A 21,369-nucleotide genomic window follows, 5' to 3' on the forward strand; every position below is an offset into this window, starting at 1 on the left:
TGATAGAATAGGAGACGTCAGCTACTGAAGACTGACATGAAAGCTTGGGCACTGAAGCCTCAGAGAAAAGGGTTCCTTGTCCAACATTTCAGCTCAAGTCAAAACCTCAGTGCCCCCCCCCCCTCACCGTCTCTGTCAGAAGCGTTGGCTGAGGGAATGCTGTCATCGAGGTCGGGTATGTTCAGCAGGGTTGCCCTGTCATCCCTCTGGACCACCATTTTTAGCTTGCCCTTTGACCTCTCTATCAGCTTCTTGGCATCTATCAGGGAAAGGTTCTCCGTCACTGTGCCGTTGATCTGAAACAGTCAGAGAAAGAACCTATTAGCTATTTGTTAGATGATAAAAGGATATTTCTGTAAAATGATGGAATTTGTGTCATAAAACTGAATGAAATAACTAGCAGAAAATAAAAAAATAGTGCTCACGCTCAATTATTGCCTACAGCCAAGAAATGTTCACCTATATGTTACTGATAAGTGCTACAGTAAAGCGAAAATCTGAAAGAATAGAAATTGTCTGTGCACAGGCTTAAGATTTTCAAGCTCCAAACTGTAACATGATAATACCTATGCCTTTATATTTGAACTCAATTTAGAGGGCTTTTGAGAGCGTTGTATGAAGCCAAATATCTGATACCGATACTGGTATCAGACATTGGGCTGATAACCGGGATAAAATGGAGTATCCGTACCGGAGACTTCACCCAGGACTAAAATCCGATACAAAAGCCATGAACAATATATCAGAAATAAAAGCAAAATGGCTTGATTTACTGTATTTTTAGCACATGGAAGCATGCTTTTCTTTGATGGTGGGGAAACAAAACTGACTCCATCTCAATAATTTTGCCCATTGACCCAAAACTAATGATCTAAGTCTGTACTGTTTATCAAAAGTAATGGATCAGTACTTTGTATCGGCTGATACTTTAAGATTTGTAACTGAATTCATAGAGCAAAAGTGGTATCAGTGCATCCCTAGTACACACACAGTATATACACTAGGTCTAGGATAACCTGCAAGGCGTTTAAATAATTATAACTTGTGCGTCATTAAACCATGTCGAGGAAATTTTACGGGACTGAAATTTGCTGACTTAAAGCAGAAATTATAGCGGAAAGAAAAAGTTCCAAACTGCTAACATTTCATTCATTCAACCCATTTAAACTTCCAGAACCTCACACAGATAATAAAGAATGGGTTATTTCTGCCATGCACATTTGCTGAAAAGATAAGACGTGAGAGCAAAGGCAACAGGAGAGATTAAAACAATGCTAACTGGAATGAATTAGAATGCTTTTGATTTTGAAATAGTCCAAGAATAAAAAAAATAGCCTAGACTTGTTGGCCACTTGGGCCGACATAACAATAGAAAGGAACTAAGTCATTAAACATCGCTATAACCAAGCTACCTGATAGTGAGCTACATCCAAACCAAACCAGCTAGATCCCGTAGTAGGAGTTCCTACACACCAAGGCACACCGTTGAGAAGAGCACAACACTAAATAGATTAATTGAATTTAATTTCCATCCATCCATTATCCAAACCACTTATCCTGCTCTCAGGGTCGTGGGGATGCTGGAGCCTATTCCAGCAGTCATTGGGTGGCAGGCAGGGAGACACCCTGGACAGGCCGCCAGGCCATCACAGGGCCAACACACTCGCTCTCATTCATACCTGGGGGCAATTTAGTATGGCCAATTCACCTGACCTACATGTCCTTGTATGTCTTTGGACTGTGGGAGGAAACCAGAGCACCCGGAGGAAACCCACACAGACACAGGGAGAACATGCAAACTCCACACAGAGGACGAACCGGGACGACCCCCAAGGTTGAGCTACCCCAGGGCTCGAACCCAGGACCTTCTTGCTGTGAGGCGACCACGCTAACCACTGCACCACCATGCCGCCCTGAATCTGATTTGATGTACTTTATTAGCTAAGGGGGAAATTCTCTTTTTGCCATCTGTTTAAGAAAAGCTATCATTACTCTTATTTGGAAAGCCTAGTGTAATACTCTGTGTGGAGGAAGGAGGAGTTCAATGCCTTGCTTAACTCCAGAACGACCGGGATTTCACACCTACCTAGAACGACCATGGGTGGTCAAAATGACCGCTGGCTTTTAAACGCTATATTCTGTCAAGATAAATACCCAATATAGATATTAATGCATTACACATGTTAGTATGTCTGTTAAGAAACGACTGACACCAAAATCAACATTTTAACAACATTAATACTATTTTTCAAACAATTTAAAATCGGCGCTGTCCAATGCCTATAAATACTGCCATGCCTCGGTGGTAGTCATGGTGCGACTGAAACGGCGGCTGCACCCAGACATGTTGGAAATAATCAAAAATCAAGTTTAGACTATTACTCTGCACCGGAGAACGCTAGTGTGTTTCTAGGACAAAGCAGTGAACTTCGCGAAGGAAATGATGTGACCAACACACGTCATACATAGTGACATGACGCGCATCATGATGCATAAATTACACGTGGTCATTTTGACCGGTCACGGTCGTTTTAGGTAGATCTTACAACTTTTTTGTGTGCAATTGATCTAAAACTCATTTTAATGCAAATATAGACAATTTTAGGAGCATTCAGTGAGTGGCAGGTCTGTATCCTTCCCCCCCACAAAGTTATTAAACTTTGAAAATCCAAAAGGGTCAAAATGACCGCCTTGGTCATTCCAGTGTTAAAGATACATTGACCAGTGAAGCTATATAGGGAACCGTGGCCCTTTGGTTCAGGGACATCCTAACCACTAAGGAACAGAAGGGCTGGTGTAGAATAAATACTAGTCCAGTGCAGCTCTTTTTTCCTGTCATGGATGTGCCTCCCATTACAGAGCCCTCTAATTTTGTTTTCTCGTGGTCTTTCTCAACTATGTTAACAATAAAAAGAAAATGAAAGGCAAGGAAACTTAAAAGAACCATTTAAACATCACTCAAGTTCCATTTCTGATTCTGATTTTCTTATTCTAGTGATTTTAACATTAAGAGGGTGTCCCGTCAAAGGCAATAGGCTAAATGTGATTTGTGGTTGGATTCAAATATTCTGTCTCTCTTCAAACATCTCCCCCTCTTTTCCTCGCCTACTTTTCATCTTGCTCACCTTTAGCACTACATCTCCTTCCTGGATGTTGCCATCCCTGGCGGCCAGGCTCTCAGGGGAAATGTCCTTCACAAAGATGTGGCTGGCCAGGCGCAGGCCATATTCTGCTTGCATAGTGGATGACAGCAACAGAACGAATGTTAGCACAGAGCTCAGTGTGACACTCGCAGTCGCCTGGCTGCTGCTGTCACAGGAGTGAGATCAGAGTAGTGATCAGTGATTTAAGAAGATTAATTGCTCTTTTGCTTGGATTTACTTGAATTTACTTAGGATGTGGCTTTGGCTTGTTAGTATTTTTTTATTTAACCAGGCACACTGGCAGGTAACCAACAAAGGTTCTACATGCTCTTCTAAAAGCGAGGGGTTTTGAATAATAATGAAAATGGCTACTGAGCTTCAGGAGTTTTGCAAGCCATTGTGGCTGGTAAAAAAGGATAACAACTATTGTTTCCCGAAATGCTCCACTTTTCCCCGACTTTGTGAGGCTCACCTTCATTTTTCCGGGACTTGACAAGGGTGACTTTGGCAGGGCGTGGAGGCAGGTTGTGTGAGCGGCGGTCCGAGCGTGGGGAAAGGCTCCTCTCCCTTGAGACACTGCGCTCTCGCTCCCGGTCCCTTCGTCCGCTGCTCCGGCCACTGCGCCTGCCCATAGCCCCACCCACGCCACTGTAAGTGCCGCTGCGCGCACTCCGTGTCTCATAGATCTCCTCGTCGTAGCTGTCTTCCTCCTCGTCATGCTCCGACATGGTTTCCCTTTCCCCATGACGGCCCATGGGGACGTGCACCTTCCGCTTCCGTCTGATTGTCTAATAGGGGGGAAAATGAGACGTGAGATCAGTCTGACAGGGTGTTGTATCAGTTTAGGTGAATCAATGGCACTTGCCACTGGTTTCATCTTTGTCAAACAAGTCAAATGATAGAAGTCAGAAGTTAATATGATCCTGGCAACTACATGCATGTTCTACCACGCCTGCATGCCTACCCCACCTTACCCCACCCTTCAAAACAGCCCCGCTGTCCATGCACAGTAGCTCCAAAAGGGTCATTAAAGTAACCAAACAGTATGACGTTTTCTAAACTGACTGAAAGGTGTAGCAGTTGGCACTTTTCATGAGACTCACAATTTTTGCATTTTTCCCACTTTTGCGAAGCTGCTGGACTGCGTATGCGTGCTCCACATTGTCCATGGAGACAGCGTTGACCATCACCACTCTGTCATTTTCCCTGGAGAGGTGACACAGAGTACAGATGTGACAAGTTGGTGCCTGTTTGGAGTGTGCATGGAAATGTAATACTGGTTATAAGCAAATGTGAAACGGCTCATGGTTACGGAACAAAATCTCACTGCAGTAAGCCTTCAGCAGGGCCTCCCTTTAGAACATCTGAGATGACAATAGAGGTCTCGCCACTCTGAAAATGGGGGTTATCCCGACCTCCTGAGATGGCTATGCCGAAGCCAAATCCTGGTGCCTGTGCACAAGGAAACAGAAATAAGTACACGGTGCATTCTTTCTCACCACTGAACATGCTTCTTTATATATACAGTCGAACTCGCTTAAGTTGATCCCACCAGGGAAGAAAAAAAAAATAGCCAACCTAACAGTGCCTCGACTTAACAGAAGCTGCTGAAAGCTGTTTGAAAGTAAAAAATGTCAAGTGTTTTTTTTTTTACAATAATTAAAAAAAAAATTTTTTTTGATTAAACGTTATTTTATTATGGTTTACTTAAATGTACTGCAGTGTTTCTCCACAGACTTTACTTGGGCGGGCCGCCCAGGTATATTTACAGCCGCCAAAGTATATTGGCCGACCCATTTTAGCATTTTTCATTTTTTTTATCCATCCGATAGAATGACGCCATCGGTGATCGATTAACTAATGGACAATCTCCCCTCGCTCTACCCCTCCCACACCTGTTCGCACATGCTCTGCAGAGACATAGAGAGACGTTCTCTGGTATTACGTAAGAAGACGTGGACATGGTGGATATTTTACAAGCATGGACCAGTCAAATCAACTCCTTTTCTCCTTGTTGTGTAATTGCACTTTGACTTTGGTAGTAGCTTCGAATTCGATGAAAGAAAGCAGCAACTATGCTGCGTTCGTAGCTACAAGACTCAAGAGTGTATTTAGCACACGTAACTTGACCATTGAGCAACATGTAGCAAAGTTGTCCTTGCTAAATCTACTACTACTACTACTTTCAGCTGCTCCCATTAGAGGTCACCTCAGCGGATCATCCGTTTCCATCAGTTACTGTCCTCTGCATCTTCCTCTGTCATGCCAGCCACCTGCATGTCCTCCCTCACCACATCCGTAAACCTCCTTTTTGGCCTTCCTCTTGCTTGGCAGCTCCATATTCAGCATCCTTCTCCCAATATACCTAGTATCTCTCCTCTGTATATGTCCAAACCATCTCAATCTTGCCTCTCTTGCTTTGTCTCCAAACAGTCCAACCTGTGCTGTCCCTCCAATATACTCATTCCTAATCCTGTCCTTCTTCGTCAGTCCCAATGAAAAGCTTAGCATCTTCAACTCTACCACCTCCAGCTCCACCTCCTGTCTTTTCATCAGTGCCACCATCTCCAAACCATACAACATAACTGGTCTCACAACCATCTTGTAAACCTTCCCTTTAACTTTTGCTGGTACCCTTCTGTTGCAAATCACTCCTGACACTCTTCTCCACCCACTCCACCCTGCCTGCACTCTCTTCTTCACCTCTCTTCTGAACTCAAAGTTACTTTGAACAGTTGGCCCCAAGTATTCAAACTCATCCATCTCTACCACCTCTTTTGCTTGCATCCTCACCATTCCGCTGTCTTCCCTCTCGTTCATACATATGTATTCTGTCTTGCTCCTACTGACTTTCATTCCTCTTCTCTCCAGTGCATACCTCCACCTCTCCAGCCTCTCCTCAACCTGCACCCTACTCTCGCTACAGATCACAATGTCATTCTTCAACATCATAGTCCACGCAGACTCCTGCCTGATCTCGTCTGTCAATCTGTCCATCACCATTCGAAACAAGAAAGGGCTCAGAGCTGATCCTTGATGTAATCCCACCTCCACCTTGAACTCGTCCATCATTCCTACTGCACAGCTCACCACTGTCACATTTCCCTCATACATATCCTGCACCACTCTTACATACTTCTCTGCCACTCCAGACTTCATCATACAATACCACACCTCTTTTCTCAGCACCGTCATATGCTTTCTCCAAACACACAAGTAACTCCTTCTGGCCTTCTCGATACTTCTCCATTAACATCCTCAAGGCAAACATCACATCTGTGCTGCTCTTTCGTGGCATGAAACCATACTGCTGCTCGCTAATCATCACCTCTCCTCTTAGCCTAGCTTCTATTACTCTTTCCCATATCTTCATGCTGTGGCTGATCAACTTTATACCTCTGTAGTTGCTACATCTCTGCACATCACCCATATTCTTGAAAATCAGTACCAGTATGCGTCTTCTCTACTCCCCAGGTATCCTCTCACTTTCCAAGATTGTGTTAAACAATCTAGTTAAAAACTCCACTGCCATCCCTCCTAAACGCCCCCATGCCCTTGCTAAATATAAGATTATAATTTGTTTTCTCTTTGGGCTATGGCATTTAGAGACAGACTAGCTTTAGTTAAGGTTAGTCTACTAATTTTTCATGCATTTACGCAGCACGGTAAGTGAATTTTATCTCTTTCAGCACTAAATATATTTACATCTAATTTCTGTACAGTTAATTTAAAGCGGTGTCTGTTTTTTATTGTTTTTTCAGGGCAAAACTGACCTGAGAAACAGACTGAAAGGGGAGCACCTGGCTGCATGTCTGTGAATATTGATAAATGGACCAGCACCAGAGGTGTTCCCATATGCACAGGCATTGAGAACGCTCCGAAAAACCTAGAAAGATGAAGTGCTCTGACAAACAGTGCCATCTTTGTACACACTAAAGAGTTTTCGATTCGTGTTTTTTTTCTTTTTCTAACTGTCTTACTCTTCTCATGTAGATAGATGGACGGGAGGGTTGGGGGTCTTGGATCTGTGAAATACCTTGTGTGAAATCAATAGAAATATTCTATCAATCAAAATATTGTGTTAAAAGTCACACATATTTGTTGTTTGTCACATGTAGTAGAACATTTTTGTGCTGGCAGGTGATGCCAGCCCTTTCCGCCGCCTACCACCACAAGTATATTTCAGACCTGTGGGAAACACTGTAGTTATTTTTTTTAAACTAAAAAAAAAAAGATGCGTGATGTTGTGCGTCAATGCCGATTTCTCCTCAATGAGCCACTTTTTCCACGTAAGCCGCTTCAAACACAGCATTGAACTGACGGGAGTGATCTAGTTGAGAGGGTTCTCAACGAATCCAACCTCGACTTATCTATGGTCGAACTGGTTTAAAAATATACAGGTTATTATCGGGACTTTAAAAAAAACTTCAAGCTGTGGGGTTATTCCATTTATCAGAGATTAACTTAAAAGTAATGAAACCTACTAACATTTTAATGAGTTTGCTGACATTTACAGGTTAAAAACCATCTAAAGGTTAAAAGGCTGGTCTTGGTACTCTGATGTTAGCATAGCAGGATAAACATAGCTGCAGCTAATAACATTAATAATGGGTCTGTTGGATGTAGGTGTGCCTAAGAATCAGCATTGACAGTAGGGCTGTGAGATAACGGCATGAACACAATAACACGGTCATGTGATGCCTACCACGGGGTTGAGCTCCTTACTGTCCTCACCGCAACCCCCCCTTTTTTCTCCCCAGTTGTACCCGGCCAATTACCCCTCTCTTCCAAGCTGTCCCAGTTGTTGCTGCAGACTACCACATGCCTCCTCTGATACATGTTGAGTCACCAGCCGCTTCTTTTCACCTGACAGTGAGGAGTTTCACCAGGGGGACGTAGCGCGTGGGAGGATCACGCTATTCCCCTCAGTTCCCCCTCCCCCCAGAGCAGGCACCCCGACCGACCAGAGGAGGCAAACGTGCAGCCACCAGGACACATACCCACGTCCAGTTTCCCACCCGCAGACACAGTCAACTGTATCTGTAGGGACGCCCAACCAAGCTGAAGGTAACACAGGGATTCGATCTGGCGATCTCCGTGTTGGTAGGCAACGAAATAGACTGCTACGCTATCCGGACACCTTGACGTTATTTATTTTTGATTAAAAAAGAATTCCACTCAGATTGTTATCTAGTGCCTTGAACATCATGCACTTTATTTTTTTTTCAAACATTTTCTGTTTTAGCCCTGCGATGGCCTGGCAGCCTGTCCAGGGTGTCTCGCTGCCTGCCGCCCAATGACTGCTGGAATAGGCTCCAGCATTCCCGCGACCCTGAGAGCAGGATAAGTGGTTTGGATAATGGAATGGAATAGATGGATAGATTATCAACCAGACAACACCAAAAAACAAGTTCACGGCTATTTAAATGTACACAGTGCCATGGATACGCATCGTGCCCAGGTCCTGACCCACCTGTCACTCAAAGCAGCCACACCCTTAATTATGCATAACTTTAACCTTACTATAATTTAAACAGGTGGATTATATAAAATGTACCCTTCATACAGTTGTCATGAATGAGATAATAGGCTATAGAGACCAAAGCGTTTGATGTACCAGGCTGTAAACATGTTTATTTCTGCTGTAAAGTTGGGCATTTTAACATAGGGGTCTATGGGGATTGACTCGCTTTTAAAGCCAGCCTCTAGTGGTCATTTGAGGAACTGCAGTTTTTGGCACTTCCCACAGTGGCTTCATTTTTCAGCCCTGGAGGTTGTTGCTTGGCTGGCACACCTAAAATCACACAGATCAATGTTTTATGTTATCAGCTGCAGATGTGTTTATCCTGCTATGTTTACATCACAGAGTATCAAGACCAGCCTGTCATGTTTTCAACCTTTAAATGGTTTTTAACTTGTAGATATCAGCAAACTAACTAAATGGTCTAGGGTTTGTTACGTTTAAATGGGTCAATTACCTCTTTAAGTGGGTTCGACTGCATGTTACTGAAAATGAAATGCTTTATATTTGCTGAGTTTTATGTGGCGCGATAGAGTGAAAAGGTATAAATAAACACATCAGGTGAGGTTAGCGAGGAAAAACATGCTGTCAAGCGTATATGCCCACTTCTCATTTGTATACATTTCTAAAGATTTTTCAGCTCACCATTGCACAAAATCTAAAAAACAATTTTTTAGTTTTTGTTGACCTAATAACTCTGTACTATGTCAACAGATAGCAAAATGGTTAGAGATGATAACTTTTAAACCCCAAACTTCATAAATGTAGAATGATGGCAGCTACAGCAGGTTATCTGGACTTTGCTTGTATCCTTGGATTAAAAACCAGATAGTATTCAGCATCTCTATTCCATGACAGTGTATTGTGTTGGTCGTCTACAACCTCAAACCTGGAAGACATAATCACACTTCTGTCCAACACTTTATAAACACAATACCTACAGTTGTGGTCGTGAACAATTCTTTGCTAAGCAGGAGGGAGGCAATATGTATAAGCGTGTGTCTGTGGGTTGGATGATTTGAAGTGCAGAGTGATATTTGCATAGAGGGCGGTTTCAAAACAGATGGAGGTAAAGAACAAAGACTCCCACCCTGTGTAGTGTTACTGTGTGCTGTTCCCATATGACAGTCTCCTCCATTGCTGCGCTCTGAAAGACAAAAAGAGAGAGGAAAATGTTAGATGCACAGTGTTAACAGTTTCTAGCTAAACAGTAGAGGTTTTTTACACCTTAGTAACCCGACTGATTTTGACTGATCCATGGTCTTCTTACACACCTAACGAAAATGGCACTAAGATGAGCACTACTGAGGTCGAAACGTGGTTTAATAGAAACCCTTTTTTGCAGCTGAAGAGCACAGTGTGAGGGAGCTTTCATTTTACAAGGGGCTTCTAGTTAACCACAGCAACCAAGATGGTCTAGTGGCTGGAGTGACCGCCCTGTGGCTGAAGAGTCCGAGGTTCCATGCATAAAAGCCATTTAACCTGTCCAAGTGTCCTTGAGCAAGATGTTACAGCAAGTCGTGCAAAATCAGCAGGTCATTCTGGATGAGTGGGTAAGCAAAACATATCTCAAAGGTACGCCCAACTGTTAAAAACTATAGCATGACTCTATAACAAAAAGAACTGTGCTTAAGTTATAGTAAAGGCAGTTCAGGCTATATAAGATTACGGCTTCCGTATGGAGTAAGCTTCCCATTCTTAAAGTGGCAACAACAAATTTTGTAAACCAACACCAACACCAGATGTCCTGATGTCAGTGACGTGTCAGGAATCTCCAGGGTGACCTCAGTTTTAATCATTCAGCATTTGCCCAATCCTCTAAGGTGAATGCACTAATGGAGTGACAAAATGGTCATAAAAAAATTGTCATTATTTGTGTAATATTTCTACATTCTCAAAATAGGTGAAGATTTTAAATGACAGTGTATACTCAGCTTTATTTTTACAGAAATAACGATTGTATGATCTGCTGCTGGGTTTTAGCACCAGTACACTGTAGAAGCTACTACAGAGCCATGTAATACACATGGCACTAAAGCGTCAATTAACCCCCCACCCCACACACACACACGGAGTATGAGGAATCTGAATGAAACTTAAACTTCCAACACATTTGTTCGAGAAAGGAGGTGCTTGGATCATCCTCTTATAAAGCGGTCCCAACATTGCTGTACACTATATAATAGGTGCATTAACACAAACCCAGCTAGATTAAATACAGTGAGGCCTGGCTGAGGGACTGTGACTTCCAATTAAACAAAACGGGAACCACAGAAAACAGGGCATAAATCCTCTCCTTCAGCTGGTAGGTCTACACAGTCTTCTCTGCCCTACAGAGCTCTGGTTAGTCAGATTCACCTCTACTTGCAGTTTCAAGGTGCGGTAGTCATATGTCAACTGTACAAAACACTTGCAGGTCCAGTCTGTGGTGTTTATTAAAACTCACTGTGGCACCCAATACAATGAAGCCCCATTTGTCATCGGAATTGATGTGGGGGTCTAGGAAAGGTGACCTTAACCAGTGAGATGACTCGCACTATACACCAACACAAGCCATCACGCGTTCTCCTTCTGAGCTACATGACAATGCTTTTCCCAGTAATTTCTTTTGACAATTCCGGCATTTGCACACACCTAAAGCAGAAGGGACCGCACCACAGTAGGCCAAACGAGCTCATGTTGCAACACATTACTGTATGATGAAATATGAGATGGGGATGAATCCTTCATTATTGGCATCAGTTCCAGTGCTAAGACCATTGCTTAGCACACTGAAGCAGCATTAAGATGAACATGGTACTTAGCATGCCACAAATCCTGATCAGCCCCCAGCACCACAGAGCCTGTAATAGTACGCGGTTTTCCTAACCACTGTCCCACCTTTACAGAGATGATGTATGGCAAATTATGTACCTATGTTAAGTATCCCATAATGACAACATAGTCTACATTTTATATCAGCCATAGCCCAGGCTCTACAAGCACCCAAGCAAGTCATCATGTAATTGTCTCATCTTTAGTTTCACAGCCATCGTGTTTACCATTTTATCACCCAGGCTTCCTACAACACAGCCTCCCTACAGTGTGTCTGTGGAGGCCTGTCAGGCAGGTACCAAATGATAGCGAGCGTCTGGGAATATGGTTGCCTGAAAAACCTTCCACAAGTGGCCCCAAGGGGTTCTTGGCCCTGGGCAGCAATGGTAAGAAACCCCCTCAAGAAGCTTATGGTGGCAGAACAAAAAGGAAAGGTGAACAGAAGTTTAATCAAGCAAACTCCTTCTGGCCTCTTAATGAATACAGTGCAGTCGAGCTGAAAAAGACTGATTACAGAATACCAACTAGGTTGCTGATAACAAGGCACAAATTTGAATTTGCTCTAAGGGTGGAAGGGTTTCTGCTTGTGTGTCATTGCTGATCACCAGCTAGAAATGCACATGAAAAAAAAAAACTCACCTACATTTGGCTAGAATTTATAGAGGGTTTACTGCAGACCTGAGAGGCCGTTAACAAAAGGGCCTTCATTGCAGCTGAAGCTATAGGTCTCAGATATTCTTAAAGTAAAAAAAAAAAAACCCCACAGATTCTATCTCGAAGGAATGTAATTCTCCTTTTTTTCCTCCTACAAAGCTTCCTTCTCTGGTAACGGCGGGAGAGCAATTTAGCGTGTTTCCAAGGGGCCTGACATTTCCGTGCCGTGTCTGAAGTTCCTCTCAACTGTGTAAGGTGATTAGTTAAACCAGCTGATCAGCTAAATCAAGTTACTCCAAACCTTTTTACAATTTAGATGTTTATGATTGATTCTAGGTCTAAATGTAGTCAGTATATATACAGTTTAGTAAAAAAAAAAAAAAAAAAAAAAACGCCAATCATCACCCCTTTAGAGCAACAGCATATATGCATAAGCAATACTAAGGAGGATAACAAAATGTATTCACTAAACTGCCGATGGCTTTTCTAAAACGAAGCTAATCTGGACGGGGATTGACTCATCCAGAGGCACAATCCCACAATTATCTAGATGTAAGAGAAGCAAAACAAATATTTTGTCATCAAAATTGTACCCTGCTGGCTCTGTAATGCTCCTTTACACTGTTTACAGCTAGAGGTGTTGGGATTTCGCAGTTGATGAGGTACTGTTTATACTCTATAAGGCGACAAAACAACCTTTGCCAAAGGAAGCTCCACTACGCAGGGCCAGAGCCAGGGCTGGCAGCCGCTACACCACTGAGGCACACCATGCGGGGGGGGGGGGAGGGGTCGGTCACGCTCGGGGATTACAACCAAGCAACTTTGGGTCTTGTTCTACCACACAGATGGAACGCCCAGCTGAGTGCTGGAATATGAAAGGAAAGCGGTGGTCAAAATCCAACGCAATGAGGGGAAGATGCACAACCACAGAACAAAATAGTGTTTGGAAAAGCTATGGGTCTATTGCAGCTAAGCTGTTCTTTATAGTAGTTTACCAAGCTATGTTGGTGAGAGATTATTCTATCAACAGTTTTTCAAGCTGTTTATTTCCACCCGACAACGCATGTTTTGGGGTTTCAAACTCAAATTCAACCAAGACTTAAGGTTATCAGGAATTCAGAGATGGAAATTCTACATTTTGTACTACTACTACAACGTTTGGCTGATCCCGTTAGGGGTCACCACAGCGGATCATCCGTTTCCATCTCTTTCTGTCCTCTGCATCTCCCTCTGTCACACCAGCCACCTGCATGTCCTCTCTCACCACATCCATAAACCTCCTCTTTGTCCTTCCTCTTTTCCTCTTCCCTGGCAGCTCCATATTCAGCATCCTTCTCCCGATATACCCAGCATCTCCCCTCCACAGATGTCCAAACCATCTCAATCTTGCCTCTCTTGCTTTGTCTCCAAACTGTCCAACCTGAGCTGTCCCTCTAATATTCTCGTCCCTAATTCTGTCCTTCTTTGTCACCCCCAATGAAAATCTTAGCATCTTCAACTCTGCCACCTCCAGCTCCACTTCCTGTCTTTTCATCAGTGCCACTGTCTCCAAACCATACACCATAGGCTGGTCTCACAACCATCTTGTAAACCTTCCCTTTAACTCTTTCTGGTACCTTCTGTCATAAATCACTCCTGACACTCTCCACCCACTCCACCCTGCCTGCACTCTCTTCTTCACCTCTCTTCTACATCCACCGTTACTTTGGACAGTCGACCCCAAGTATTTAAACTCATACACCTTCGTCACCTCTACTCCTTGCATCTTTTGTACTAAGTCAGTGAAACATCAAAAATTGAAGAAAAACAGAGAAATAATCAAAACATTGGACAAATAGTGGGAATTGCTGTCCACCTCCGGCATGTATGTCCACGGGAAAGTTTCTGAAGGTTCTTTTCAATTCCCAAAATCAAACTTGGCTGGATGAAACGGCATTAACAATAAACATGGGTCGACTCATGAGTCATGCTATTCTCTGACATCGGTCTCTCCTTCTGCACTCTCCTGTCTCTTCACTGGCTCATAAAAACAGAAAGCAACCAACAAAAGGAAGGTGAACAGCCCTAGCCAGAGAGGTGCAGATTCAATTCACGTTCATACATCTGCTGAAATAATGTTCAATGGTGGGGGTGTCTTGAGCTCGCCCAAAAGATAAAATCTTAATATAAACTGAACCATCACAACACCCGCAAAGACTCATTTTTTTGAAATATCTTAACAAGGCTCTGCCCAACCTGCTGTTCAGCCGGAAAAAATAAACAGTTTCTTCTTAATGAAGCACTGAGGCAATATGGAAAGGGTGCTTAATATTTACTTCTGTGATTATCAGGGTAGATTGTATGCTGGAACATGCTGAAGAGATGAGGCCGATGCCTATTCAATTTCGACTGCCACGGGACAGAGAAGCTAAAAATAGCTTTCAATAATTCTGCTGTTGTGATACCGCAACAGAGAGAGCTAAGGAAAATTTGCAGCATCAACACTTGAGCACACCAAAATAACCTCATGTTCTAACATACGCCATTAATCCATTGTTACATATGATGTAATAAAAAAAGGGAAAATGAATTCCCTTTTTAGCAGCTTTCAGTTGTATGGTTCAATATGCTCTCAGCGAAAGGTGACGGAGGATTGAGTTGCAAATCCTTTATTGGGACAACAAATATTTTGATTATTCTTTTTTAACACTAATCTCCAACACATTCATAACTGTGTTTTTGCAGATGCCAGAGGAAGACATCCTGACTTGGGGTTTTTCCAAAGGAATTTAAGAAGGGATACACACTTGAATACTTTGTACTGATATTAGTTGTACACTTCCGACATCCATTCTGAGCTCTAAACTTGAAATAGACACCCATTCATGGTAGCAGTCTGATCCTTTATTTTAACAACAGAGTGAAGGACTTTTACATATAAATGAATGTCCGTGACATTCAAGACCTCACCAAATGAGTTCACGCGATGATGATGAAGCCCATCACCACCAGCTAAATCTGTATTTCGCAGTGAACCAGTTTTAAATCTGGTGTCTGTGACGACATTCTCGCGGTGGCGCACCAGAGGTGATGTATAGTGATGTGTTTTACGTCAACCAGCAATGATTGCTTTGCCAGACACAGGATCGCCGGGTTGAATCCCCGTGTTACCTCCAGCTTGGTTGGGCGTCCCTACAGACACAATTGGCTGTGTCTGCGGGTCGGATGTGGGTATTTTGTCCTGGTCGCTGCACTAGCGCCTCCTCTGGTCGGTCGGGGCGCCCCCCCCGATCGGCAGAGAGAGGGTGGAGCAGCGAGCAGGACGGCTCAAAAAGAGCGGGGTAATTGGCCAGATACAACTGGGGGGAAATTGGGGGGCGGGGGGGGGGGGGGGGAGAGAAAAGCAATCATCAGAGCTGAACTTCCGCGTGACGGAAGCATTAATTCCTGCCAGAAAGCTCCTGGGTTTACAAAGGCGGAAAAACCTAAGAAGCGTCCAAGAAAAGTTCCTGGTGCTCCAGAGAAAAAAGAAACTCGGCATTTAGAGGAAGGATTAAAGTAAAAAAAGAAAGCGATCGACAGCGAGGACCAACACTGATTTCCTTTGGTGTAGCTTTTCCTCGCAGAGCGCTGAAAGAAGAGAAGAAATCACTCTGCCAGAAGGGGGAGACAAAACTTTCGCACTGCAGGTTTAACTGTATTTATTTATAACTGCTTTAATTTGGTATCATTAGGGGGAAAAACATGCTCTCCTTTGCTGCATTCTCTCCTTTAGGGAGAACTAGAATTGTTCATCTGATAAAAAGATATTTGTTTTGCATAGCTGTAGTACTGGATTTTGTGGTTATAAATGTTCTCTGTTGCTCTATTACACTCTAGTATGCCTTTATATTGGTAACCAACATTATATCCTGTACCCAAAATGAGGGTGTACAGGTCCGCTACAGGTGAGTAACAACATTGCAAGAGCAGCAGTAAATCGTAAATGGGTCCTTTCCGTGTCTCAGACAGGGCAAGAAATTAAATCTCTCTCCTGGGTTCTGGACATTAAGCAATCTAGGCAACCCAAATCTTTAGATTGTCACGAAGCATAGATGACATGGGATCAAGGCTGTCACACTTCGCTGCTAAAAACATTGTTTGGTTCAACCAAATGCTCACTCAGGACTGTGTGAGTTGTGCTGCAACCAGAGGCAGAGAACTACAGCATCCCACTCCACCTTGGCTACAGGGAGCCAAGCGGAAAACAAGCAGAATAAGATGATTGATCACTTCAGAAATGGAAAACGATGCACCAGCATGCTGACAAGTGCTAAAACTCCCCCTCAGAAAGGTGTTCAAACGCTGATGAGAGCCAATGCTGTAGCATTAGGGAGTAGGAGGAGGTCCCCAGAGAGTCAGTGACATTCTGCACATAAAACAGTGTTATAACCACAGCACTGCAGCGCTCTAATAGGGAGGGGGGTACAAAAAAAGAAAAGAGATTTTAACATAAATTACCCTAATCATAAACTATATTAAGCTGAGGAAGACACCAAACACACAAGCTCCTTAAAAGGCTAGAGCAGAATAAACTTCTACCACATTCCTTTCATTTGCCTGCTATGTAGCAGAAGGATTTCTGAGGGCTGGGTAAAGATGCAAGATAGTTTTAAATAGGGGATTCATATATACTTACAGCAGTTCATTCTGGTAGTCACAGAGGAGACAAATTTTTTTAAAAAATCCTCTGTTCCACTGCCAGGCACTTCTAAAGATATCCTGCAAGGTCCTGCAAATGCACATCAGCAGCATCGGCACATGACGGCACCAATTAGATGGGTGGGAGCTGCCCCGCCTTCCTTTCCTCTCAAACTAGAAGCTCAGGTGTAAGGTTATAAAAAAAACACACACACCCCAGTCAGAGAAAAGCTAGTGCACAGCTACACTGTGAAAGTCCCTGTGCCCTACATGGCTCTGTGCTTTCTCCCGACATCTTTCTCACCATTTCACCCTACTCTCTCGTCTCTCTCGCCCTCTCTCTCAACCTACAAGCTCACGAGATCGAAGCAAATTCCCTCTAGCTTGGCAGCAATCTGTGTGGGATCTGCAGTTCCGCTACAGCACAGGAACTCCTCTGTGCTAGTGAACATCTATCCGCAGTGTAAACTGCTGTACTGGACTTAACCCTCGCAGCTCCGTGGAGAGCAAGAGCAGAATCCATTAAGTTGCACCGCACGTGGGACACTACAATTACAGCCCCTCCTCTCCAGGTGTGCTGCATTACATGCATACATTAGGATCCCACATCCCAACACGGTGTAAAGCATCACTGACTACAAACACTGACAACTAACCACAACGACATTATGCAGGCATTAAACTTTTTTTTTTTCATATTGGAAACAGAGTTGAGAATTTTTTATCATAAACTTGCCTAACAATGAACCCAACCTGACACAAAATTGACCTAAAGTTTAAAAATGTACGAGCTACAAAAACAATATTCACGAGTCCAATCTCTGAGCGTTGTGCAGGGCATCAATAGGAACCTCCAATGCGAAGGACTGCAACTAAAAGCACGCAATCATGTTTGAATTGTATTTTAAACAGCTCACTGTATTCAACATTTCATCTCAATGAAACTAGGCAGGCAGCTTAATCAAGAAATAAAACAAACTGATGGTAGGACGGCATAGTGTGGTCAATGCTACAATTTACCTTCGAGTCAGAAAGCTTCATATTGTATAGCAAACAAATGTTTGAGCGCTAGCCAAACAGGCTAGTAGCTGGAATATTCCATTAGCAACAGCGGGTATTACCAGGTAATTACACCTTTTATTGTTTGTGTGTGTTTTTTCTTGTGAGTCTGTGGCCCACAGTTTCTATTTGCATATAAGTATGCACTTAGGATTTGGAAGTGTCAAATCTATCAATCTATAATTGATATCAAATCTTTAATTGATATAAATCTATCAATTTGTTTTAGGAAAATAATGAGAATGCTCCTTTTGATGGCCTGGTGGCCTGTCCAGGGTGCCTCCCCGCCTGCCTCCCAATGACTACTGGGATAGGCTCCAGCATCCCCGCGATCCTGAGAGCAGGATAAGCGGTTCGGATAATGAATGGATAGATCATTTAGGCGGCAGCTTTAATATTACTACTGATATTTCAAATTTCGCCTAAATTATCATGTTGCCTAAATTATCATGTGTTGTAAATAATGTATTTACATGTCATGTAGTACATGATAATGTATTTACATGACATGTAAATATTGGAGCCCCGCTACACTTTACCGTCAAGGCGCCACGTCACATGAAAAAAAATGTATGACGAAACACAGCACAGAATTCTGAACGAGTGCAGTGAATAATGCCAAAACGTTGGGCCTAATTCTTAAAATAAATGGAAAATGGAGAACCGCAATGGTGTTTTGTCTCTTGCTTACCAAGGTATCCACTGTATCGCATGGAATCGAAATCGTGAGCCCTGAATTGTGAGACATATCGAACCGTGAGATTTATGAAATCGTCCCACCCCTAATAACAAATAGAAGATTAATCAAATGACAACTCAAGTCCATACCATTGTTAAGACTGATACCAAACATGTACTCATCTCATAATCAATTAAGCAGCATCCAGATGAGATGACAAGCCAGAAAATTACATGCATTTACATTTGTTTTTTTCCTGATCAATAATAATAATAATTTCTCCCCCACCAGCTATTTATGTTGCATCAGCAGGAACAATCCCTTAAAGTCATACAAATATGTGAGTTTAACCTGAGGGCGCCTAAATAACACTCCGGTGTTGCATCACATACTGAAAGCTCTCCTTATCGCCAACAGGGAATGCTTGAAACATAGACACTATGAGTGTAAGAAAATACCAATACATCCGAGTATGGCAATACTATCTTTCATAGTATTGTAGGGTGTAATGGTTCACATATTTACCTCCTAACTGTTCAGGGCATTCTTTGGTTTACAAAAGATGGTAGGCCTACATTTATAATGGACCGCAGAGTCACATACAATTTTGACTAGGTTGTAGCCTATTGATGACTTCAGCTTTCGCTTTATGTCCGTCTGTCTGAAACCTCCAAGACAATGTGGGTACAGTCTCCAAATACTAAACCACTGTCCAAAAAACAAAGTGATCTGTGTTTACCAACACTCTGTGTAGTGCGCAGCAAATTCTCAAAAACGGCAAATACAAATTTTTGGGGTCATAATGTTAAAGAGGGCATGGCAAAAAAACTTCCGGTGAATTATTTTTTTGACGAACATTATTATACAAGTTCGGTGGTGAATAAAGGCTGGCTCTCTTATTGCTAGAGGTGCTGCTGGAACTTTTGGGCCCCCTACAAGATGCAATGCTGGGCCTTCCACCCATATGCATCTTGTTCAGTACTTTCATGGGAGCCTTTTATACAGGGCCAAAAAAAAAAAAAAGCACAACCAAACTGCTTCCCCCTACTGCTGCACCCGTTCTCGATTCATTTAAGCATTTTCGCTGCAGAGGCCATCTCACGACAGGTGTACAGTGAGTGTTTTGAATGTATGTTCAGGGAGCAATGATACCCTTAATTTAATTTCAAAATAAACTGAAGACTTACTTTGGTCAGGGGTGGGAAAAAAAAGTCTGATCATTGGTCTTCCCATAACTACAGAATGAGGAACATGTTTTGTAAAGAACAATAACCAATTTATGTAACAAAACCCCCACAACATAAAGAAATGAGGATATCCTGAGCTCAATCAGACAAAAAGAAACACTCCAATATCTTAGTATTGTGAAATGCCAGAACTTGCAAAGATATGTGCTCCAGCCTAAAAACTATCCCATTTCAAAATATAGTTCATTTATATAGGTAACTTGCATCCATTTACAGTCATTGTCAAGTCAAGTCAATTTTATTTGTATAGCCCAATATCACAAATTACAAATTTGCCTCAAGGGGCTTTACAGCAACACAGCATCCTGTCCTCAGACCCTCACATCGGACAAGGAACAACTCCCTATTGTAGATTATGGATGTAAATGAACACCAAATGCCAAAGTTCGTCACATCCCAAAGCTCTTCAGCCTGACGATTAAGTTCGACAAGCCTTCAGAGATCTACAGACCACTGGTGAGGGGAAGAGTTAAATTTACATCCCTGATGGTATAACCTATTAGTGCTGACAGATACCACACATACCTTCCGCTCTCCAGCCTCAAAATTAATCATTTACACATCATTTAGAAGAGGCATGCGGAACCGCCGCTTGGACCGCCTCCGCAATACTCAATTCGATACAAGAAAATACAGTTCTGGAAATATGAACCATTAACAATTTTTTCATTTTCAAACACAGAGTTAACCCCATGAGCATGTATTTTTACCCTCTACTACATTATTGCAAACATTTTATGTTCAGTGGAACATTGTCAGGATCACAAGGCCCTGAACTTAGCAGGTTTTATTGATTGCTTGCAATGTTAGCCATTTAGGAACTGAAGGTTATTCTACTGTTTCACACACTGTTAGTCACTCTAGACAGGAGCAATGACTGATTACACAGAATATCAAAAATGTATAGGGAAAACAAGAATAGCGAGAAAAGGTAAAAAAAAAAAAGGGAAAATAGGATTATTCTATTACAAAAAGATGGAAAATCCATTCTTTTATCTTTACAAAATACCTAAAATTCTGAAGGGAAATTAGATCCTTTAGAATGTAAGGCAAGAGAACAGATGATTCTTAGGTCTGTCAATACATCTGAAAAGCAGTTAGTGTTTATCATTTCTTAAAGGAGAAAATAAAGATCACAGGATAGCACCAATGTTTAATAGCGCCTGTATAATGATTGCCATTAAAGTTCTAGGGTGAGGCAGACTGATTAAATCACTGTTATGGATGAACCAGCTGCAATATTTGAACAGATATCCTTCAATGGCTATTTTTCAGAGTCCCGGTCATTGCTCCACCCCCTCTGCCAATCCAGGGAGGGCTGCAGACTACCACATGCCTCCTCCGATACATATGGAGTCGCCAGCTGCTACTTTTCACCTGACAGTGAGGAGTTTCGCTAGGGGGACGCAGCGCGTGGGAGGATCACGCCATTCCCCCCAGAACAGGCACCCCGACCAACCAGAGGAGGCGCTAGCGCAGCGACCAGGACACACACCCACAGCCGGCTTCCCACCTGCAGACACGGCCAATTGTGTCTGTAGGGACACCCGACCAAGCCGGGGGTAACACGGGGATTTGAACCAGCGAGTCCCG

At 42.9% G+C, this 21,369-nt stretch overlaps 1 protein-coding gene across 1 annotated transcript in view; it reads right to left on the reverse strand.

The window, feature by feature from the left end:
- Window positions 1–21,369, reverse strand: part of tjp1b (tight junction protein 1b) — a 47,112-nt gene that overhangs the window by 17,586 nt on the left and 8,157 nt on the right. The window contains exons 2-7 of the mRNA XM_056281224.1: window positions 9,755–9,811; window positions 4,471–4,595; window positions 4,247–4,349; window positions 3,616–3,931; window positions 3,126–3,232; window positions 128–296 (exon numbers count right to left, since the gene is read on the reverse strand). Of these exons, the coding sequence (XP_056137199.1) occupies window positions 128–296; window positions 3,126–3,232; window positions 3,616–3,931; window positions 4,247–4,349; window positions 4,471–4,595; window positions 9,755–9,802 (868 nt within the window). The 5' untranslated portion in view covers window positions 9,803–9,811. The remainder of the gene's footprint in view (window positions 1–127; window positions 297–3,125; window positions 3,233–3,615; window positions 3,932–4,246; window positions 4,350–4,470; window positions 4,596–9,754; window positions 9,812–21,369) is intronic.

This window comes from Lampris incognitus, chromosome 6 (assembly GCF_029633865.1).
Source record: "Lampris incognitus isolate fLamInc1 chromosome 6, fLamInc1.hap2, whole genome shotgun sequence".
NCBI lineage: Eukaryota > Metazoa > Chordata > Actinopteri > Lampriformes > Lampridae > Lampris > Lampris incognitus.